A 24,558-nucleotide genomic window follows, 5' to 3' on the forward strand; every position below is an offset into this window, starting at 1 on the left:
ACTGGCCTTGAACTCCAGGACTCCTGCCTCTTTCTCCGAGAACTGGGATTATAGGCAGGTTCTGGCACACCCAAGGGTTTTCATTTCTTGAAGCTGTAGCTAGTGCTGGAGAACTTCCCTGCAGATTTTGGTCTTCTCGGCTGTGAAACTGAGGCAAGGCCCGCACATCCCAACACATCTCAGAAATGTGTATAGATTCCTGGGCAAGAAGGGAGGGGCTTCTCTCCCCCTTCCCTAGCCTCACTTCTGGAGATGGTACAAGCTACTTCTGCTTTTCAGGGAACCCCAGGGAACTCAGGATACTCTGCCCGTGTCTGAAGGACCTCCAGATCCCAAATTCAGTCCTCACGTGTCTAAGTCCCCATACACATTCTGATGTTGGTGACACACAATCCTCGTTAAGGGCCTGACTGATCCCAGCCAGATGGGATCCTAATTTAATTAAAACCCTTTAATTACCTGCAACAACACTGCTTTGGAAGTCCAAAGGCAGAAGGGGGTTGGTGATGGGAGGGGGCACTGTTGACAGAGCAGAGGAGTGGCTAGCCTTTTGGTCCTCTGGGAGCTGGCATTGCCTCCCATGACTCCCATCGTGGTGGCCGCGGAGTGCATAGAAGAGCCAGCACAGCCAGAATTCTGGCGTGGTCTATAGGGCACAGCTGGGACAATGGGAAGTGGTTGGAGCAGAAAAGATCCTTGGGAAACTGAGTCCAGGCTCTGAAGCCTACTGCTGTCAGTGTTGGTCCTGAGGTGAGAGCAGGACCCGCATGCCCTGTTTATGGGACCCCGGCCCTGCCCAGGACACTCTGGGGAGGTGAAAGCATGGTTTGGATCTCTTGCCAACGGTCTGGCTGTAGAAATAGGGGCACCTCTGTAGCTACCGAAAGAAAGCTACGCCACTACAATAGTTTCTCCTCAGTGTCATTGTCCTCGGTGTGGACAATGAAAAAGGGTCACTTAGGTGGGCTGCAGAGGGGCCATGCGGTTTGAGGACTCCTTCCTGTGATGGCAGAATGAGCTCCGGCCAGGCCAGAGCCTGCCAAGCCCTGGCAAGGACAGACTGAAACCTAGGCTCGTGAGCTGAGCTATTTATAGCCCATGTGGACATCATCCGTTAATACCCCTTCTGTTCTTCCGTCATACTTATTCACTCCACAAATATTGTTTAATAAAGCCTCTCGAACTTCCAGCTGGTCTCCACTGGGCCGGGAGACCCGGAGAAGAGGTGTTGGTTCACACTGGAGCCATCGCCTCAGAGGAACTGTTCCGTTGGGGTCGATGTGATGCCAGGGGCTGGAGTCGAAACAGGAGGGTGTGAAGCTCAGTGCCCACCCCTTCCCCACCTGAGTTCCCCTCCACACCTACAGCACAGGAGCTTCTGGGTTTAGCTTTACAAAAGGGGTCCCCTAATACCGTCCTCTCCTGATGTTCCAGCCTGATCCTGACTTGGCCCGTATCTACAATGCTGTGTATCTGCTAACTTTGGGACTCCTAGAAAGCGTGGACATCTGATAGATGCGTGCACACACCACTCTGCCATCAACCTAGAGGCTCCCTGAGACAGGGCATGGCAGACCCCATCTAAATGGTCTGGGTGGTACTCTCCCTAGAGTGTAGTATGAAGCTGCCCAAGCACGCTGGCACATCCAGATCTGTGTGTGAGATCACAGCAGCTGGCTGTGCCTGTGAGTACTGTCTGTGTGAATACCTTCGTTCTCAGTAGGACCAGAAGTGGCTACCCCTTTGTCACTCCTGCAGCGGGGACAGTGGAAGAAACACAGCATCAGTGTTGGCACACTTCCTGCCCATTCTTATGGACTATATTGTCGTCTCTAGAATAGTCTGAAAACCCCACCAGTGAGGGGCTGGAGAGATGAAGAGCACAGGTTGCTCTTCCAGAGGTCCTGAGGTCGGTTCCCAACAACCACATGCTGGCTCTCAGCCATCTGTAATGAGATTTGGTGCCCTCTTCTGGCCTGCAGTTCAGGTATACATGCAGGTAAAACACTACATACAAAATAAATAAATCTTAAAAACAAACAAGCAAACAAGTGAGTTCTTTGGGGAATGGTGATGGCTGGGGTCCAGCCTAGGCCCATCAGTTGTAAGATAAATAAATCTTTTTTAAAATTTATTTTATTAGTATATTATTTTATGTTCATTGGTGTGAGGGTCAGATGCCCTGGAACTGGAGCTACAGACAGTTGTGAGCTACCATGTGGGTGCTGGAAATTGAACTCAGGACCTCTGGAAGAGCAGTCAGTGCTCTTAACCGCTGAGCCATCTCTCCAGCCCGATAAATAAAACTTATGGCTCTTGCCATCCTCTTTATTCCAGGAAGCCTCACCTGGACTCATTTTGTGACTGGGGAAAGAACAGTCTCCAAGGCGCCAGGGAAGCTGAGCACTCCCAGGAGTCTGGGAAAAGCTGTGTAGAGCCGATGCATGGCTGAAGGGAACAGTCTTACTTGCCAGGTGATTTTGCTGTAGTCCCCTGGGCTCTCTGAGACAGGGCAGTGATTTCCCTATAACTATACCCGCTCACATTGTGGCTGGAAAGACTGGCCCCACCAGTAGTGAGTGCCATGTCAATGTGGTCAGTTCTGAGATGTTGTCACTCAGCCTCCCCCCAACTTATAAGCATCTCGAAGGAAGAGGGATGGCTTCTCCTGCACAAGGCAGACTGTGTAGTCCAGCAGCTGAGGATCAGTTCTGGAGCCAGGCTGCCTGAATTCAAATTCCATTTTTGGGGGGGAAGGTTGAGACAGGGTTTCTCTATGTAGCCCCAGATGTCCTGGAATGCTCTGTAGACCAGGCTGGCCTCGAACTCAGAGATTCGCCTGCCTCTGCCTCCCAAGTGCTGGGATTAAAGTTTTGTACCACTGATGCCTGGCTTGAATTCAGATTCTTGTTCTGACATATCCTCATATGTTTGTGAACATCTTTGTATCTGAATTTCTTTACCCATGGAATGGGGATGCTCTTTCCCTCTCAGAAGGTTGCTCTTAGAATGAGTAAAGAATCTGAAAATATGTTTATCACAGGGACACAGACTACAACTATGCACACTACAGTCATGATGCTGGGTGGGAGGCTTGAAGGATGGTGGCCATGGGCTTTATCATGCCTTGCTCCAGGAAGAATGTACAAGAAAAAAAAAAAAAACTTAGGGAAGGTCAGAAGTTGTTGTGTTTTTTTTTTTTTTTTTTTTTTTTTTTTTTTTTTTTTTTTTTTTTTTTTTTTTACAAAACACATAAAAACCAGGGTCCCTTTTTGCATGTGTAGCTCCTTGGGTCCAGATCCCACTTCTGCTGGCTCTAGAGAAGCCCCTTCCAGCATGAGCTGTATGTCCCTCCAGACCTCTACCCACTAACAATACACAATTCTGAGGATCTTTATTTAGGAGGCAAGTTGACAGAGTGCAGCCCCCGCAAACACACTCTAGGCCTGGGTGTTCTCCCACCCTGTTAGCCACTCTCAACCCCACTCCAGGCCCCCCAGCTGTGCCCTGATCAAACTCAGCCATTTCCCTTTCTCCTCGGCCACCTACACCATTTTCACTCACTTGGGAAAGAATGGTCTCCAAGGTGACCAAATCCTTTCTCTGGTCAGGACAAGGCTCTACCAAGCCAGCACGTTTGAAACCATTCGGTTTGGGTCTTAGCCCTCTCCACGCTTCCCCAGCATTACCACTAGCCCATCAGCCTGGATGGGTCCAGAGTCCCTTGCTGGTACCCACTTCGTGTATAAAACACGGCCCTGCCTTGGATGGGACTCTGGAGGGTGAAGACTGTCTGCTCAGCCTCGTGGTGAGTTCTCTGATGGGCCCTATGTGAGTCATTTCTGCTGCATCCCGGAAGGGCTGAGGACATGGGGTACACAGGACTTGGGTCAGGAAGTCTCACTCACAGATGGGTCCTGAATTTGGTGGCTATGTAGATGCCTCCTCGAGGGACAGAGAGATGGCTAGAGAGGGGCTGCACCCCTCCAGGTCGTTTTTTGTAGGACATGACAGTGTTTTTTGTTTGGGTGAGCACCAAGCAGGGGTACACAAATGTAGAGAGGCTCATAACTAGCCCATTTACTAGCCCTGGCAGCTCCCTGGCCTGGGATGGGGGGCTGCTGCCGCTCACTCAGGCTCTGCCATCTGCCACATCTCCGTGGAGATCAGAACTGAAGGGCTCATTGGAAGCAGAAATTTCTTTTTCCTTTTTTTTTTTTTTTAATGCAGCAGGATCAGGCTCAAGATGTCACTCTAGTGAAAGGGACCGGAGATGGGAGAGAAATGTCTAGGAAAACAGGAGAGAAATAAACGGAAGCTTCCATGCTCCAGAAGGAGGGAGGAACAGGGAACAGCAAAGACAGGAAAATGAGAAGAAAGAGGAGGAGGACTGTGCAGAGAGGGGCTTGATTTAGCATCCATCTTTCCTGGGCCGCTCAAGGCAGCAGCAGCCCAGGAAGCAGGGCTTTGGGCGTCAAGTGACTTCCTCCTGCCAACCTTTATTTCTGTGTAACTACAGGCTGAAGTGGCTCCGTCCTGCCTTTACCCCTTCCGGAATGTCTGCTCTCCTGACCTTTGGAAATAACACAGTGATGACAGTGAGGATCATAATGGAGAACCCAAGAGTGATTTCTGGCTGACCGAAAGATTCAACGCAGACTTTTCCCTTGGACTCCCAGGGGCCTTTCCACCTCTGCACATTATAGCAGTGAGACACCTGGAGCCCACAGGACACTGGCTAGCAGACACCCCAAGAGACCAGATTTCTGGAGTGAGTCCCGTTGTGGGAGACTCCTGCAAATCCAGAGGTGCTCACGTTTGTCACCACCTCACTGTAGGTTTGTGTTCTAAGAAACCCTCTAAGGAAATGGACTCCAAAAGCCACATGCGGCACAGGTTAGAGATGGAAACATGGATAGCACCGCCGGCAGCTTATCTTTCTAGAGGCTTTATTCAATGCCAAGTTCAGTGTTAGGGATGTGATATTTATTTGCTCACTAACTCCTTAGACATCCATCTGCTGTGTCCATCATACAGGTAAGAAAGTGCTTACCCTGATCTGACTCAGGCCCAGATTCTGCATGGCAGCACTCAACAATGCCAACTCCTCTCCACAGCTAGCTCAGACCTTCACTTAGAGCCCCACTCTTTCCCAGCTGTGGCCATTACCTCATTTCTACTTAACTAGAAAAAGCATAGGTCAGGTATGGTTGTGCTCACCTTTAATCTCAACACTTGAGGTGGGAGGATCTCTGTGAGTTCCAGGACAGCTTGGTCTACTTAAAAAGTTCCAGGAGAGCCACAGTTACATAAAGAGACCTCACCGGCAACCCACCCCAAAAAACAGAAAAACAAACAAAAAATGTGAGTCATCAGAAATAAACAAATTTTCTTACCTTCCCACTAAAAGACAGGTCTGCTTGTTTCTGCACTGCCTGGGCCCATGCACCCAGACTCATTGTAGGCAGGCTGTCCCCTCTCTACTGGGTCGCCCCAGCACTCCAACTCTAAACACACTGAGGTCTTGCCTGGAGAGATCACTCAGCAGTGAAGAGCAAATACTGCTCTTGCAGAGCCAAGTCCAGTCCCTGGCACCCATGTCAGACAGTTCACAACCACCTGCAACTTCAGCTCCAAGGGACCAGGGAGCAGCTACCTCAAGGCTGCCTCTGCAGACACATGCACTTATGTGCACAGACCCCCACCATTATGACACATACATAATGAAAAATGTGCACCCATGCTTTGACTGCATGAATAACTGTGTACGTGTGTGCCAGATGCCCAGAGGGCAGAAGAGGGCATCGCGAACTGTAGTTACAGATGGTTGTGAGCAGCCATGTAGGTGCTGGGAACTGAACCTGGATCCTCTGGAGAAGCAGCCAGTGCTCTTAACCACTGAGTTCTCTTCATCCCTATATATAATTTTCAAAAATTAAAAAATTTAAAACATGTTCTCATTTTGTAACACACACACACACACACACACACACACACACACCCCACCACCACCACCACCACCACCACACCCTCCTGTGCTCCTTTGCCTCCTCTGTCCTTCCCATCACAGCCATACCTGGAAGATTTGTCTGGACACTTTGGCCAAGTACCTCCCTGCCTCATTTGCAATCTTGCCCTGAAATGACCATAGTCACTGAGGATTGCTATGCTGCCAATTCTCCTCTGCCTCCCTAGTGCTTGGATTAAAGGCATGCTTGCTACCGCTACCACTGCCGCCACCACCCAGCTGCTATGCTGCTGCCAATTTGAATGAACATGCTTTGCTTTTTCTTGATACTTTTAGCACATTTTGTTAAATTTTCTGGTCAACATCACTTTTTCACTGGTGATTTGTTGGGAGCAGTGAGACCCCAGATCCTGAATTTCTTGTAATCCCCTGATCTGAGTGCCTACAGCTGCTCTGAGCACGAGACCTTCAGGAGTTCCTGATGGCAGGAGAGTGGTTTCTGGCGGGGTTGGCTGGGGCGCGGCTATCTCTATATAATCTGCCCCTGAACACAATAAAGGGGGCATTCTTGGGGAATTCAAGGATGACCCGTGTCGCTGTCTGTCTGTCTGTGTGTGTTTGTGTATTTTAACCTCCTGCCCCTTGCCCAAATCTCGCGAACTGGGTGCCAGCACACCGAACGCAGACGGGGGGGGGGGGGGGGGGGGGAAGGGGGGAAGTGCAGTTCGCGGCAGTGATTCTTTAATAATTTTTTTTTTTTTTTTGAGACAGGTTTTCTCTGTATAGCCTTGGCTGTTCTGGAACTCACTCTGTAGACCAGGATAGCCTTGAACTCACAGAGATCTACCTGCCTCTGTGCCACCACCATCTGGCAAAATTTTAAAGCAAATTTTGTTAAACTCTAAGCTCCCATGAGTGCAAGGAACAGCTTTACTTGTGACTGTGTGCCTACATACTCCTCGGCATACTGTTAGATCTGTGAGTGAGTTATTAGCAGTAAACAGAAACAGTATAAAACCTTTAAAATATTTATTTTTACTTATGTATATATGTATAGATATGTACATATGAATGCAGGTTTCCGGAGGCCAGAGGTGTTGGATCTTCTTGGAGCTAGAATCACAGGCAGTTGTGAGCTGGGTGCTGGAATTCCAACTTGGGTCCTCTGTAAGAGCAGTAAACCACTGAGCCACCTGTCCAGCTCCTGAAGATTGTTTTTTATGTGTGTGTGTTTATATGCCATGTGTGTGAAGGTCCCCAAACAGGCCAGAAGAGGGCACTGAACTCCCTGGAGCTGAAGTTACTGGCAGCTAGGAGCCACCTGGCCTGAGTGCTGGGGACCTAACGTGGATCCTCTGCATGAGTAGTCCATGCTCTTAATCAGAGCTACGGCTCCAGCTTCTCTAAAACCTTTATGGGGCCAAATTAAGGGAAAGACTTTTGTTTTGATGGGAGGATCCTGAGGACCACCCACTGACAGCTGGACACACTCAAATGCCCTTTCTTTTCTAAAGAACTTTGGAAGGATGCACAGTAGAGGCCACGGCCCTGGGAGGACTGCTGGCAATGGTGGGTAACTCCCTGGTATTGACGCCTGCTTTCCATTAGCGTTCCATCAACAGATTCCTAGTGCTGCTGAAAGACAGAAATAAAAATGTGTTAATTTACCCAGAGAGATCAAAACGTGTAATATGACTATTGGTTCATGTATCAATGTCAACAAATCTACAGATGAATAAAAACACACTATTTCATTTTGCCATTAAATGACATAAGTGCATTTTAAAAATTTATTTTTATTTTGTGTGTATGGATGTTTGCTTCCGTGTGTCTGTGCACCACAAGCGTTTTGGTGCCCAAGGAGGACAGGAGGGTGCTGGGAATTGAACCCAAGTCTTTTGGAAGAGGAGTCAGTGCTCGTAACTCCTGAGCCCTCTCCTCAGACACAAATGCATTTTAAAGTACCATGGGTCAACAGGAAGTAACCAGGTACAGACATCTCAGAAGACAATCTGAAACCACACTTCTGGTGTGCTAGAGCTGGTTCACACTGGGTTTCTAGAACCAATTGCTAAATTTTCAGGAATCTTAAAAGCTAGCTGTTAAATAGCCATAGACATCACTAAAAATTACAATTGAGAGGTGGTGGTGAAACTCGCCTTTAATCCCAGCACTTGGGAGGCAGAGGCAGGTGGATCTCTGAGTTTGAGGCCAGCCTGGTCTACAGAGTTCCAGGATAGTCAGAATTGTTATAATAGAAAAACCCTATCTCAAAAAAACCAAATAAATAAATAAATAAATTGTATGACCATGGCAAAGTACTCAAAAGCTCTTCCTAATCATCTCACATCTTACTACTGTCTATGTGTATGTTTTGTTTTGTTTTTTTTCCCCCCGAGACTCTCTGTAGCTTTGGAGCCTGTCCTGGAACTAGTTCTTATAGACCAAGCTGGCCCCGAACTCACAGAGATCTGCCTGCCTCTGCCTCCCAAGTGCTGGGATTAAAGGAGTGCGCCACCACGACCCAGCTGTGCGAGGTTATTTTCATCTATGGTGTCTCTACATGGGAGATTCTAGAAAATGGCACACTGTACATCTCTCCAATTTTCATTCAGTAAGGTCACCTTGAAGATGTGAAAGTCAGTCATGGTGAGAGCATCTGCATCATGCAGACTGGCAAAGGGCTTCTGTATATAGGAGCCGAGTAACATGCCTTCAGTAGCATACCACTGAATCCACCACTGGCCCATGAAAACATTTAAGGTGTGAAGAAACTTCTACTTGAAAGATAGGCTGAAAAAGCCGAGAAGTGTGTCTTTAGGGAATCATTCTCAAAAGACTGTAGACTGAAGCTGGCTGTTTTCTTCCTCATCTGAAAAGCCTTATTATTCCACAAACATAACTTTCACTACATTACAAATAGCCGTGGCTGCAGTGTTCGAGACATCAAACAACCAAGTGAACAGCCTGTATACCATTACACATTGAAACAAATGAGTTCATTGACTTGACTGAATTATGTGATCAGGGGTTGGTTCTTTTCTTCTCTGTCAAAACTTGTGCCTTTGTACTCAGTTTGTTTATTTATCCTGTCAAGCTTGGCTTCTTCTGCCTCTATCATGACTGAAAATGCTTTATGGTAACTGCTGCCCTCCTAACGTATATGCTTTTAGTCTTAGTTCTAAGGGCTCTCTGGTTTGCTTCTACCTCTAGGACTTCATTGGTAGAGCAGATATTCTACCCACTACCCTAGACCTCCAGTGCTGTATAAGCATTTGCTCTCTTAGTGGCCTAAGTGTTAGTCTCTGTCCTTTGGGCCCTTTTCCTCTTTTCTGGATGTCTGTTTTCTCTGACATGAAAAGATGAATTTTGTGACCACCTCCTTCTTCAGTTTGAGAAGTTGTCACCATTAAAACCTTTCCTCTGAGCATTAGCAGGCAAGTTCATGTTGCCATCAGACAAATGTGGCTTTTCATCTTCTCTTTGGTCCTTGGTCTAAGCTCCAAATATTCTACTGATGCTGTTGTTTCTTGGCTCTGGGCCAGGAGGTGTGACCTTGAAGAAGTGACATTTCCACCTTCCCAACTTCCACAAGTGCAATGAATGAGAGCTATACAAGACAAGCCAGTAAGTGCTAGGATGCCTGTGACATCTGTCAGCTGCAGGTACATTCCTATACTGGAGTGGCATGTACTTTATCTTCATAATGTCTTTCCCCTAGAGTTGATCCCCTTCAACTCCTTAATCATTCCTGCTGCTTGTATTGAATTCCCTCAAGTCTACAATTCTTTTTTTCTGAGTGCAGAAATCAGCAAACAGTATTGTAGATGTCACTTCCTCCTCCAGCATTACAGACAGGATTTACAGAGGGGAGCACTCATTCTGCTAATGGCTTAAAGATCCCATCAGTCAACAATATTCAAGTTCTGTTCTCATCTGGAGGTCAGAGCTTCTGGTTCTCCCAGCTCATTATCCCAAAGACTGATCTTCCTACATCTGCTTTCTTGCTCACTGTATCCAGGAGGCATCTACCTAATGGGTCAAAGGGCCCACAGTGGCAGAGTCACCTCTGAAATTAAAAGCGGGAAAGTACAGCTACCTTGTGCATGCACATACACAGCAGGCCAACAACACTTACCTGAATGTTAGATTAGCCAGCAAGCATTAGAAATGAATCTAAATGACGGAGAGCAGATGAAAAGTCACGAGACAAAAGGAAACACACAGGGCCCAGCTGATTAAAAAGATAATTAGTTGTTGAAAATAAGGTTGGGTTTCAGCCAATAATTTGTTTTTAGCAAAGGTATAGGAAGGGATGCATGGCAGCCATGCTGCACGTTGATCTAGTGGCTCTTTTATAGGAGCTGAAGGGTGCCAGACGCACCCTGCCCCTCTGCCCAGTCTGTTGTTTGCGCACACAGAGCTGTTTTCCTTTCATCAGCACAGGGCTCATCCAATATGGCGGTCCCATAATAAGTTGAAGCCACAGTTTAAAAGGAGCTCCCAGAACACTGGTCCAGCTAGAGATTTTCTGGCCTGTCGCAGGATCTTCATGTTCCTGGCTGGAATTAAAAAGGAAAGCAAAGCAGCAGTAGCTCTCTGAGAGCTCAAGTCCAGCAGCCTTATCAGTGAAAAGGGAAAGAGACATTTCCTAAATTGTTCAAACCTATAAAGGTCTTCAAGTTGCCTGATAACTGACAGGTTTAATCTCTATGTAGGAAATGGGAAAATTCCCCACCCCCCACAGATGGCCAGATATGAGGCAGGGACTGACCACAGGGAGGTGGGGAGATGGGGACACTGCCAGATATTCTATTTGGCCCCCAAACCTGCAACTCTGAAGGTTCTCTGGAACTACCTGCCTGAAATATTGTTTTGATAAATAAGCCATATCCTTGTGGAATTGCCATCTCCAACTGTTCCACTGGCACGGACATCTCTGCAGTGACAGCACATGCCCCAGATTGTGGAGTTAACTGGAATTAGATTTCAGATGTGGGGGAGCTAAGGGAAGAGGTGGTGGCAGTGGGAGGTTTATGAACAGTATGCTGGGGCTCTGATGTTGTCATAACCAGATGGCTTCAACTGTATCATTTAAACAAAAACAAACATGGCCAGAAATAATATAATAACAGGAGCAGCATTGAGCATCATCATCTATACCTGAAATTTCATCAGTTTTCAATCTACAGTGAAGTCCACATTGGAAATTCTCTAAGTATGGAAAATCCCAGAAGAGACCTTTATCCTGCCAAAGCCAGATGTCAGGCCAGCTCCCTTCCTGAGAGCACATGCTCCGAGTCCTCCATCCTCAACCCAACTGTGAGTGAAGCTCAGCGAAGTAAATCTGCTTCACCCTGCTGGGAGCTCTCAAGAACAGGCCAGTAGAGGCACCTTTCTGGAGCTTTGTTCTTACTATTCCCAGAGGAAGCAAGCTTCACTTCCAATTTTATACCTAAGCACTCCAGAAATGGAACTTCCTCTACGCCTTATGTAATCTTCAGGATATGACATTAGACGATCTGGTGCTCGGTATTCATGTGACCTTAGGCCTGTGCCTTCCTCCAGTTTCACCTTTTCCAGCTACAGACCAACACCAGCTAGCACCTGTCCAACTACACTCGTCGAGAGGCTAGAGGTTCAAAAGGACAGTAGAGACGAAGGTCTGCTGAGAACTGAAGGCTGTAGAACAAACACAGAGGCAGTATGGGCAAAGCAGATCTTGTGTCCACTGGATCACTAGGTCTGTGCACCAACTTGGGAAATGGGGGCCAGAATGACAGTGGTCAGCAGCCAGTACACAAAGAACCAGACACTTCCTTACACAGGCCACACTTGGGAGGAAACTGGGAAGAACCACAGAATGCAATAAACAAGTCCCACTTGTGAAAAAACTGCCACTAACTCATACATACCCAGCCCAGTAGTAGGTACACAATGAAAACCAGAGAATTTGCAATGAGCAGCACTGAAAGAAAATAGAGTGTGAAAAGGGCTGAGATTCCACCTAAGACTAAATAATGCAACCTTGGCCAAACAATGTATTTCTAGTGTTCCACTGTCTGGCCAGTGTTATGGAGCTGGGAGTTCCACACATTCTTGTGATCTCACTGCAAGTTAAGACCTTAGTTTCCTCAGAAACACATCAGTCAATGACAGGACCCATCAGAAACAATAATTTCCCTTTATTTAATCTCCATATTCATGTCTCCTAAATACTTTTTTTTTGTATTTTGTTAGGAGAAAGGAGATTTGGGATTAGGTATTAACACACATAGGGGGTGAGGAGGCAGAAAAAGCCCACTACAATTGCTTCTCTTGGCAGAGTAGGGCCTGGTTCCAGTCTCTCAATAGGACATGGTTGGCAGATCCTCAAGGAGGTCAAGACTGGCAGATGCTCACAAAGGAAACTTGAGATTATGGAGAATAAATAAATCCCTACTGCTTCTTGGACATTTTAGATATAATTCCTGAAAGATGAAGACCAAACCAGGGCTTCAAAACCCTGTAAGCATAAAACTCATATCCGAAAGACAAGCCAAGTTAAGTGAAACAAAAGACAAGAGATACCACACAGTACAAAATAGTAATTATTTATATTTTCAAAAAGAAAAAATTAACATTTGGAAGTCTCCCCTTTGGAAGAGGGGCTAATCAGAAGTGACAGGACTGGCTCCTATGCAGGCGACAAGTCAGGTACAAACAGCCGGACAATCTGGGCTGGAATTTTTTTCACATAGCAATAATAATAAAATTTCTTTTTCTCTTCTTTTTGTTTTATGTATTTTCTGGATTTATTTCTTCTCCTTTTTTTTGTTTTTTTTTTTTTAGAAAAAGGGATGGGGAAGGGAAGAAAAAATAAAATCAGAGAAAAATGCCAAAAAAAAAAAAAAAACCAAACATTTTCCACAATATCTAAAAACAGAACCATAGCTCTTGTCAAGACAGTATGAATTCTGGACGAATAACTTTTTTTTCCAGTTTTCAACACCAATCAAGATTTTGCAAAAGCCACTACCATTAAAACACTCATCTTCCAGATCAAATAACCTCCTTCCCCCTTTGCTTTCATGTGTCACTTTTCATAAGAGGATAAAAGGATGGGCTCCGTTCTTGCAAACGGTAAGTGCCTAAGAAAGAGCTGCTGAGACTTGCATGGTAGTGAGGAGTTTTCACAAATATCCAAGGTTCAGCACAGCTGGAAGGACTAAATTTTGCTTCTTTCAACATAAATACTACTGGAATTCACAAACTGATTTCTGAAAAAAAATTCTTTCTTCTTTCTTTTTCCCTTCTCTTAAAACTAAATGTCCATTTTGTTTTCCTTTTTGCTCCAGGCACCTGATGATTTGTTCTGCTCAGTCAGATGCAGGCAGGTTTCTCCAAAGTACCACTGCTGGGATGTGCTTGGGGCCAGCACCTAAACTGAATCCCAGGGTCAACTTGGTCAGGCCAAAGGGAACACGGTGACACGGCAACAGGGTTTTCATTAGGTTGAGCAGCCCCGAGTCCTGGGCCCTTCCCTCCCCCCCACCCGTTCCCCTAAGTTATTTAGTGCTGTTTTAAAGTCTGGGTCATGGTACAGTCTTTCCCCTGACACAGAGTAAAAGCTCCACAGATTGCGCCGTCTACCTGGTGGTCAGTGGCAGCAACGATGGCTGCAGCTTCTGGAAAATAAATGGAGTCTTATAACAGGCAGGATCTTAGGATTGCTTCAGGCGTTTGCGTGGGGGCCCCAGGAAAGGGCATTGTGCTGAAGCCAGAGAGCGGTATGCTTCAGCCACTAAGTGGGGATGTGACACCACCATTGACTTCCACCCAGAGGTCTCCAAGACATCCGAAGCATGACTAGGAGAAATGCAGAGAGAGAGGTTACCAAAGGAAGTGTGCACATGGACCAAACAGATGCCTAGATAGCCCACTCTTTCAGTGTTTGGTGTAGATGTTGTCAATACAATCAACACTACCCAAGACAGAACCCTTAACATGCATAAAAATGTGCAGACAATGTGCAGATAGGTGATTGGGCTGTGGCTCTAATTTCCAAAACTTGGACTCTGAGGCACTGAACTCTGAAAATGTGACCTGTTTGACAGAGTCAACATTGATGATAATTATATTCACAGTTGACAATAAAGAGAAAGAGCAAGGGGTTCCTTAGACATCCAGCTCTGAGCTCCCACCTGGCACATCACAGCCAGAGCCGCTTTTTGCTCAATGGTTGAGTTACCTTCTAAAAAGTAACAAGTACATATCCAACATATAGTGAGCCTGAACAGAACTGACACTGGTCCTTCACTTCCTCTTCTGTCTCAGGTTCACACCTCAGAAGCAACCATGTAACTAGATCTAAAGATATTATATTACTTCTGCATTATGCATTAAACTTGACCCCTTATCTATCTGAGGACCTTTTTTTTTTTTTTGGTTTTCGAGACAGGGTTTCTCTGTAGCTTTGGAGCCTGTCCTGGAACTAGCTCTTGTAAACCTATAAACCAGGCTGGCTTCGAACTCATAGAGATCCACCTGCCTCTGCCTCCCAAGTGCTGGGATTAAAGGCGTGTGCCACCACCGCCCAGCACTGTGAGGACTTTTTTCACTCCAACTTTTGCTTCCCATCAGGCAAGGAAATAATAGAGTATGTCGCAATGAGAAGGACTACAGTTATAACCTCCTTCAAAGCATTTTAGAAAGTGCACCTGTCACTTGGAGTGAAGAAACAGATCTGGTAGACTGTTTCCTTTTCAAAATAGTCTTTAACAATCAGTTTATGTCCATCCCTTCTCTTTCCCTAAGCCCACCAGAGACATAAAACATATTTTGCCAATTCATAAAAAATGAACCTCTGTTCTTTTGGAATCTGTCTATCTTTTATTTTGCCAGTGAAAGTAAAGTGAGGTTGCTGTCACCTGGGACACACAGCTTTTCCAGGTCACTGCTCAGTTCCCACGCTGTTTGGAAGTAAGGGGATTCACTCATGACTAGGACCTGATCCATGCTCGCAAAACCATTTTAACACTGTCAAGCTGAACAGATAGACAAAAATTCTCTACTTACTACCAAAAGGTTAATGAATCTCCTTGCTCACTTTACTCACTACTTCAAAGTCTTTTTATTTCTTTATCCCAATTATTCTGAAAGAAAAACTTTGAAGATGCTACTCACTAGTTGATGAAATCCACTGCCTGAGTTTTCAGTTGATCCGCGCTGTGGAGGTCAGCCAGGATGAGAATTTCTGCAGCGTTCTCCACGGAGAGGTTACTGCAGAGGGCGTCCTCACACATGACCTTCAAACGCTCCAGGGCATACTGTAAAACAAGCAGTGCTGTCATCAGAGCAGCAGTCCTCAGGGCTGACCGCTACTGAAGTTGTTCTCTGTAGTGGCACTGCTGTATAGCTGGTATCTGAACAGAACTGCAGAGTGCAGGAAAAGCCACCACCACAGTTATAAAGCACAACCACACTCTGAAGGCCGCTGCTTAAGCTTGAAAAGAAAACAACTGAAATATGGTGGGTAGCATCTATCAAAAATTCCAAAGTTTACTGCTAGAAAATGGCAATCAGAGCAGATTTTTATTCCAAAGCTCATTGCATTACCTGTCTGTCTTAAACCTACCTTGACAATGATGCATTAGCCACCTGCAAGCCAGCAGAACATTTTATTACAACTTCCATAGTCCTACAACTTATAACCAACTGAGCTAAAAGCACAGCTGTTTTGCCTAAGCAGTGTCACTACCCTGGCAAGATACCCCAAAGACCTATTAAGCTGTGAAAAGGGACCCTGTGGTAGTTTTCACCAGCATTTCTACCACATTGTTCCTGAGTGAGGGTGAATCAAAGGCTCCTTTGGAATAGGAAAAGATAAATTAAGTCCTACTTTATTGGGGTTGATGTTAAGATTCTTAGGGTAAAGGACAAAGCAGCAGAAACCCTGGTTCAATTTCAGTTTAAAACTTCTATTTTCTAAACAAACAACACAAACTTCTGGAAATGAAAAGTCTAGGCCACTGGGCACACTGATCCGCTGACTAGTCTGATGCCACTCTGCTACCTGCTCTACCACAGCATGAACTTACTAGGAATAAAGAAGGCACAGAGCAAAATGCCATTAATTACTTCACAGGAGAAGCGTTTGCTATGAGGCTTTCCAGGCTCTCTACAGAGCCTCCACTTTCAGGCCTCAGAATCATGACACAATGCCCCTCCAGGCTGAGTCATGGCAACCAAACCAAGACAATTTTATTATGAATTTCAGGCAAGGAGGCATACCTGCTGGCACTGTGATCTCCTGAAGCAGAATGGAGCTTTATTGGTTTTGGTGCCAGTTTAATTTCTTACATTTGAGTAACTGGAAAAACAGTTTCCATGGAAAAGGAGAATGGCACTAGACGAGTAAGAGAGGAGGGTGCTGGGAAAGTTGAGCAGACGTTCAGTTTTTCTTCAGTGCTACTAGACTGCTCCTCCTACCTTTCTTTACACATTCTTTTAAAAGGACTTCTGCTGTGAATAGCTCTGATCCCGCCTGCATAATTAGACCAAAGTAGCCACTCCTGTCTCTTGGGGGACAAAGTTTTTTCTTAATTATGCTCCTGAAAACCCTGCCTAATGGCAGTACTTACTCAGGAGATTGAAATTGTGTCTCCCAGGCCTGGCCAGCGTGTTTTATTTTGTTTTTGGTCTAATTACACACGTCCCCCAGGAGATTGAAAAGGCTCAGAAGAAGCTATTTCAGCCTCCAGGGTAAATTCTAGATGTTTAGATCCTTCCATGAAAGATTTTTTTTACTGTTTTCCTAAACTCACAGAGAGGTGTAAAGGTAAAGCCTGCTTTCAAACAGGCTTGGAGCAAAGGCTACGCAGTGGGAAATTCTGAACGGAATTTGAAAATGCACCTACCAATTACTACCCCTGCCCCCCATTTTCCTGAGATAGTGTTTCTCTGTGTAGCCTTGGTTATCCTGGAACTCTCTGTAAACCAGGCTGGTCTCAAACTCATGAGATTCGCCTGCCTCTACCTCCTGAGTGTTGGGATTAAAGGTGTGTGCCACCACTGCCTGGCAACTTCTCATTCATAAATTTATTGCACTATTGGGATTCAACTTTTTTTTTTCTTTTAAATCAGAAGGAAACATGCTGCATTGAAACCAACATCCAAGTGGCAATTCGGGCTAATTCCCATTCCTCTTGCCCCAAAGTCACAATTAGCTTTTTGGCAGAGAATGAAAATGCAGAAACATAGAAGTTTTTAACTTTGACTCTAGGTATGTGTAACTTTGAGTTTCAGTCTTTCTGTATAAAATGTGGGCTTTGTAGTACTCATCATTCTTACAGGACCTCAAAGAGAAGTGATAAAGACCTGAGGTATATAAGAACAAGGGACCACTTCTTTGGAAACCAGAGGCAGGTTAGACAGAACCATAGTAACTCTATGAAAGTTTGGAGACACTCAGCTAAACTCAGTACTCAAGAACTGAGTAAGGTTCAGGGTGACTGTGAGGTCGAAGGCAGCTGGGGCTACAGAGCAAAGCCCTGCCTCAAAATAAACAAAAAAAAAAAATGAGCATTGGACTGTATTAATTTTACCCAGCTTAAAGAGAATATTTTCTCATTATTTCCATTGAAACCAAGTTTCTACTAGTCAGAAATGAGGCTGACTAGAAGGGCGTGAACTTTCCTTATTTATTTATTTATTTATTCATTTATTATGTATACAATATTCTATCTGTGTGTATGTCTGCAGGCCAGAAGAGGGCACCAGACCTCATTACAGATGGTTGTGAGCCACCATGCGGTTGCTGGGAATTGAACTCAGGACCTTTGGAAGAGCAGGCAATGCTCTTAACCACTGAGCCATCTCTCCAGCCCCCGGATGTGGAGTTTTCATGTTGCCAACTACTAATCAAGTCTCCAAAGGTGATAACAAAAATAGTTACTATCCCAATCTTCATCAAGAGCAATGATTAGGTCTATATGCCTCACATTTAGTAATACTCCAAAATGCTCAACACAGATAAAGCCTCTGTGATAAGTCTAGGCACCCTCACAAAAGGAGGTATAAGGAGACAATTCTTCATAGCAAAAACTAGAAGGCTTTAGCGTTCTTAGCTAGAGCTACTTTTTCTTCAGAAAAGTTCTGGAACTCGGACACAATAGGAGAGGTAGCACCCCCAGCAAGCATTTGCTTTCTCCTGAGATCTACTGCTGGCAGCTAAGTAAGCCTTTTAATTCTTCCACATCAACTGCTTCTGCCTAACACACAGGGAGCAATTCTACAGGGCAAATATCAGTCTTCCTGGCCACCTCACAAGTGATATCTGCACAGGCCCCAGGACACAAGCAGGCAGCCATTGGGCTCCACATGCCTTCACAATAGAAGTCAGTTCCCATTGTGTTCTGAGGTTCTTTTATCAGATGTGATTCTTGAGAAAAATGCTTCCAGGGTAAACTAAATTGGAGCAATTCTGTCTATTGTTACTTGAGAAAACTATCAGTAAACCGAGTGTGGTAGCCTTCACCTTTAATTCCAGTCAGCACTTGGGAGGCATAGGCAGGAGGATCTCTGTGAGTTAAAGTCCAGCCTGGTCTGCCTGCCTCTACAAAGGCATGTGCCACCAACTGTCCAACTAGTTTCTCTCTTTAAAATTACATTTATTTGAAAAAAAGAAGACAGGAAAAAAAGCCAGGCAGTGGTGGTTCACGCATTTAATCTCAGTATTCAGGAGGCAAAGGCAGGTGGATCTCTGTGAGTTTGAGGCTAGCCTAGTCTACAGAGCAAGTTTCAGGATAGCCAGGACTACACAGAGAAACCCTGTCTCAAAAAAACTCACACACACACACACACACACAAATATCCATTGATTTATTTGTTTTGTGTGTGGGGCGTGTGTGTGTGTGTGTGTGTGTGTGTGTGTGTGTGTGTGTGTAGGTCAGAGAACAACTTGTGGGCGTCAGTTCCTACACTCTGTGGGTTCTGGGAATTGAACTCAGAACCTCAGGCAAAGGACCTTAACCATTGAGCCACCTCATAGGCCCAAGACTTTTTGATAAAGTTTGAATAAGTTAATGAAGTAAAAATATCTTGAAAATTATAAAGTACAACCCAAAATGTTAGCATTACCTGAATCTTTATTCTTGTCGGGTTAAAATTAAGATAGAGTAAGAAGAGGGTGACTATTAAAAATCCCCCTTCACTCCACTGGATGACTCCGATAGTTTACCATTCAGAGCACAACACCTCTAGCACCAAAAGGTTACTACTGTGCTGGAACAACAGGATAAGTAAGATCGTCCTGCACAATTAAGATGTATGTATGCTCACTTCATCCATGATACAGCACATAAGCCCTTTCACAAAACTGAAGAGGTCACAGGAACACCTGGTCCTGTGATTAGTTTCCTATTCTTTCTTATCTTACCTTGTCAGCAGCCGCCAGCAAATCATCAGCCATTTTGTCAAGGTTTGGCGCCTTCCCTGTGTAGATGAAGCACATCATTTCCTTAAAGACATCAGGTTCCACATCGTTGATTTCGACCCGATTCTGTGCCGGAAAAGTCGAAAATGAGCAGCATTCCAACAGAACACAGTTCTAAACTATACTCCTGATGTTAAGTTCTGGTGAAGAAAGCAGCTTGTATGAGTTAAAACCTAGCATGGATAGAAAGCCTCCTCCCTCTTCTCTCCTGACTGTGTAAACAGCACCTTCCCTCCCATCACTGTACACTACTTTTATTTTATTTTCTCACAGACAGTAGCAAAACAACTACATGTGTGATTTTTTTTAAAAAAAAATCTCTGGACTTTCTAGTATCTTTAACCCAAACCGCTGAGATGATCTGCTGAACAGTTAAGTCCACATCAACTGGGACACTCCCTGCTCTCAGAAGGTGTCTGTTAAAGAAACAGTACTTTAATAACATGGAAAGATAAAGATAATTAGGAAAATGAATCTGCCAGACTGGGAAAGGTCTTGCTGTAGTCACATGTTCATTCTGTCACACACCTTTTTGCTCTCTTCCATTTCGTGTTCAAACATGGCACTGAAAACTGGAGACCGAGCTACAAAGTGAGAGGGAAACAATGAGGTTATGACATGGGAATTGCTTGATTACCCCAGTAATAATGATGATCTTTGTTCTGTCTATTTCATTCCCAAGGCCTCAAATCACATCAGAATTATAAAACATATGTTTTCAAAACATTTCTTTGGCTCTATTTTAATCATCCACATTTTAATGAAATTATTTATCTATATTGGGCAACAATAGTATATATACTACTTGTGTAGACTTTGAACTCCAAACTGGAAGGTATTCCATGGTGTAAGCAGGGTGTTCTAATATCTGGACTTTTGGCTGGAACAATGACTGGCACTTCTATAGAGACTACACAGGAAGAAGGTCAAGAGCTGGGCTCAATGGCATGCACTAGCTTGATAATGAACATTTATGGCAAATTGCTTGTCCCTCTAGCTATGTGTTCTATGCTCTTTCCTGTTTGGTGAAACCATCTTCCTTAACATTTAATTTTTTTTCATCACAGAGAATTCAGTTTTTCTCTTTAGAAATGGGAATGAAGACAAAAGGTCAAGAAACAGTGCTATAGTCCACATACTTTTCATGAACACCCATGAAACACCACACATACACACAAAAAATAAGTAGACTTAATTCCAACCAGAACAGTAATAAAGAACTCAATTTTTTTTTCATATTGTTGAGTAAATCAGGGGTTGAGGCCAAAGTTGACACTTCCGATCTAGTACCTAAGAGCAGAAGGACAGAGAGTGGGTAGGATGGCGGCAGAGACTCAGAACTTTTGGCCTTGAGTTTACATCAGAAAGAACTAATTTTAGCTCTGCCATTTTCTAATCATTTTCTTGGTAAAAATCATTTAACTCTCTGAACCTGAACCATTTACCCCTGCTTCTCTTGCTTTATATATGTATGTATATATATATTTTAATTTTTTACAAAAAAATTATAAATAAACGAGGCATAGTGACGCATTAAGTGTAAGGTAAGAGAATTTCGAGTGTGATGTCAGCCTGGTCAGAAATTTCTCCCCACTTTTTAAGATTTTGAATGTGAATCTCAGTATTTTAATCTATTTCAGAAGGTTATTTATACCTTCTGATCTTATCTCAGAAGAATTACAGACTATATGGTGCTCATGGACTGGTACTTTAATACAAAGGAAGGATCCACAGCAGCAGGTGGGGTTTAGAAAGTCATCAGTAGGCCGACCACAGCTAATGCAATGAAACAGAATTCCCAGCAAGAATAGAGGAAATACTGAAGCAGACTCTTAGGGCTGACAGCTGCATGAAGGAATAGGTGAAGAAAAGAAAGGGAAGGCACACAGGAGAAATAGCTGGGGCAAGCAGGAGATACAGCTTGGCGATAGAGTGCTTGTTGAGCATATGTGGGGCCTAGAGTTCGATATCCTGAACCATAAAGGAAAAGAACAAAGTAGTCAAAGAACCAGGAGAAAACTGGAGCACGGAGTCAACTAGGATGTGATCTGCAGCCTTTCCAACTTAGGAACTATCAGGTAGTTCACATAACTTTGGAAAATTCTTTCCTAGCAAGGAGGTGAACTGAGGACAATGTGGAGAAAGGAAGCATACAGTGAATGTGCTACCTCAAGAAATTAAGCTCAGGGTATGTGGGGAAAAGAGCACATGCACTGAGAGAACCAGGTTTCTAGGAAGGCAGGGCAAGACTCAGAGAGCAGAAGTATACAGAACCATTCATCCTCAAGTTAGAGATACCTCCTTGCCACTGAGAAGACAGGTGAAGAAACAGTAGTCAAAGATGCTCCTACAAGAGGGCCTCTTGGAAGGAAATGTGGGCAAAGGCATCCTTTAGGAGTTGGAGGAATTTAGAGGGGATGACAGAAGTCTGAAACATCTACTGTTGGGAAAAAGAAGGAGGCTAGCCGGGCGGCGGTGGCGCACGCCTTTAATCTCAGCACTCGGGAGGCAGAGGCAGGCGGATCTCTGTGAGTTCGAGACCAGCCTGGTCTACAAGAGCTAGTTCCAGGACAGGCTCCAAAGCTACAGAGAAACCCTGTCTCGAAAAACCAAAAAGAAAAAAGAAAAAAAAAAAAGAAAAAAAGAAGGAGGCTGACTGACTGCATCTACAAAAAGATACACTGGGGGGTTGGGCGGGATGGGGAGTTGAGTCGAGGAGATGGCTCAGCAGATAAAATGCTTGCTGTACAAAGCACGAGGACCTCTGTTTGGATCCCTAGCACCCACTTAAAAGCCAGACATGTATTTGTAACACCAGCACTGGGAGGACATGGGAGAGCCATGGGAGGGATCCACTGTGTCCCTCCCATGTCCTCAGGATCCCTGGATCGCACTGATCAATCTGCTCAGTAAAAATGGTAAACTGCATGAGAGACCTCAGCTCAAAAAGTAAGGTAGAAAGCAACAGAAGAAGACATGCAACTTCTGGGCTCTGCACATATACACACAGTAATGTACTTGCATAGACATGTGCAAAAACATGCTTGTACCACACATACAAGAAACAAACATTAAAAGAAAGAGAAAGAGAAAGAAAGGGAAGGAAGGAAGAGAGGGAGGGAGGGAGGAAAGGAGGAAGGAAGGAAGAAGAAGAAAAAGAAACACGTTGAGGGCCTCACTATACAGGCAGACACTAGTCTGAGTTGCTCACTTCCTTCAGCACTGACAACCTAGTTGAGGCAGAAAATAGGAAGTTGTCACATGAGACAGCTTGAGCTTGTTTCAAGAGTAAACCTTAGAATGATGGAGTCAAGATGTCTCAACAGAGGAGTCCTGGGAAGAAGTATGTTACTTGGAGAGCCACACAATATTCTCTTATGCTCTGTACTCTGCAGAGCAGCGTGTAGCTATGGCTCCCATTTTCTATAAGGTGAAGGCAACCTTCTCTCAGTTCCTCCTCTGGGTGAATCTTTCTGGTCTTAAATATCAAAAACCTGATAGAACAAGACCTGATTCTCTGGGTCAGTAGCAAGTCTCATTCTTCTTGTATGTTTATAGTGAAGAGAAAACTTAACCATCTGAGGCCTAAGTCTCAGCTTGATAATACGTACTCCCTTGACCAGAATCCTCTCCATTGCATCCAAAGCCCAACTAGGAGCTACCACCTGCTCTTAGGTACTCTAAGAGCTACTTTCCCAATGCAAAGATATGTAATATTTTTATATAACCGCCATTTACACTTTGAAAATGATATAGCCTAAGAGTCCATTCAAGACAAACCAGAAATGCTACTTTTATGAAAAGTAGCCTTTTTGGTTATGAGAACTGTCCTCAGAATACAAAAATAAAGTACAGGTATGATGGCATATGCCTATTATTCTAGCACTGGGAATGGGGGGTGAGGATGGGGTTAGGACTGAAAGTTTGAGGACAGTCTGGGCCAACATAGGAAGTTCCAGGTCAGCCTAAGCTGTCTCAAAATATCAAAATGAAAATGCACTTTGAAAATGTATTTAGGTGCAGAGTTCAAAAGCTGAAGTTGTTCCAAAGGCAATTTTGCAGCCACTAGTTTTCCTATTGCATCAAAATTATAAAGTGAGCTGGGCGGTGGTGGCGCACGCCTTTAATCCCAGCACTTGGGAGGCAGAGGCAGGCGGATCTCTGTGAGTTCGAGGCCAGCCTGGTCTACAAGAGCTAGTTCCAGGACAGGCTCTAAAAAAGCTGCAGAGAAACCCTGTCTCGAAAAACCAAAAAAAAGAAAAAAAAATTATAAAGTGAACCATAAATAAATACTAACCTGCTAGGATAGCCTTGTGAGCCTGGAATTCTTGGCCAGCTACACACAAGCAGCAATCTGTGAATCGGGAATTCTCCCACAGTCCTCCTAACTCATCCGCCAGCCGGCACTCAGGAACCTTCACCATGTTCATGGTGTTCTGTCCAGAAATATTGACGGAATCTTGTACTACACTCACCTGTGAGATATAAGGAGACAGAAACAAAGCTTTTGTTACCAGCAAGTGGAGAGAGAACTTCTGCCACAGTGCAGAAATAGAAGATTTAGATACCACACATTTTCTTGAAAACTATCTCCACAAATCAAGACTTTCTCCTTTGAATCAATTAACCATTTATTATAATCGTACTTCTTTCATACCACACTGTAGACAATAACAGCCTCACAGAATAAGTTCTTCTCCAGTTTCTAATAAGTTCCATCTCCTTGCAAACCCAAGCACAGCTACCAAAGAGAAACTGACAGGAACAAATGCTCAATTTCAAGTATTCCCTTTATCCTGCCTTAAAAGAAAGGCCACACACACAAAGAGCTACTATAGAGGTCACTGCCTTAGTTAGCATTTCTATTGATGTGAAGAGACACTATGACCAAGGCAACTCTTATAAAGAAAAACATTTAACTGAGGTGGCTTATAGCTCAGAGGTTCAGTCCATTATCATCATGGCAGATCATGGCAATGTGCAGGTAGACATGGTGTTGGAGAAGTAGCTGAGAATCCTACATTTTGTAGGCAACAGGAAGCGGCTGTCTCACTGGGCATGGCGTGAGCATATATGAGACCTGAAAATCCACCTCCACAGTGACACACTTCCTCCA

The 24,558-nt window shown here is 44.6% G+C and overlaps 1 protein-coding gene across 6 annotated transcripts in view; it reads right to left on the reverse strand.

Moving 5' to 3' along the window:
* Nucleotides 1-12,844: 12,844 nt before the first annotated feature.
* The window catches only part of LOC119812836 (speckle type BTB/POZ protein), an 85,698-nt gene continuing 73,984 nt past the window's right edge, over nucleotides 12,845-24,558 (reverse strand). For all 6 annotated transcript variants that reach the window (XM_038327816.1, XM_038327811.1, XM_038327813.1 and 3 more), the window contains 5 exons: nucleotides 23,740-23,917; nucleotides 19,971-20,026; nucleotides 19,386-19,508; nucleotides 15,134-15,276; nucleotides 12,845-13,816 (listed from right to left, as the gene is read on the reverse strand). In XM_038327816.1, coding sequence (XP_038183744.1) covers nucleotides 13,672-13,816; nucleotides 15,134-15,276; nucleotides 19,386-19,508; nucleotides 19,971-20,026; nucleotides 23,740-23,917 — 645 coding nt within the window. In that variant the 3' untranslated portion in view covers nucleotides 12,845-13,671. The remainder of the gene's footprint in view (nucleotides 13,817-15,133; nucleotides 15,277-19,385; nucleotides 19,509-19,970; nucleotides 20,027-23,739; nucleotides 23,918-24,558) is intronic.

Source organism: Arvicola amphibius, chromosome 4, assembly GCF_903992535.2.
Source record: "Arvicola amphibius chromosome 4, mArvAmp1.2, whole genome shotgun sequence".
Classification (NCBI taxonomy): Eukaryota; Metazoa; Chordata; class Mammalia; order Rodentia; family Cricetidae; genus Arvicola; species Arvicola amphibius.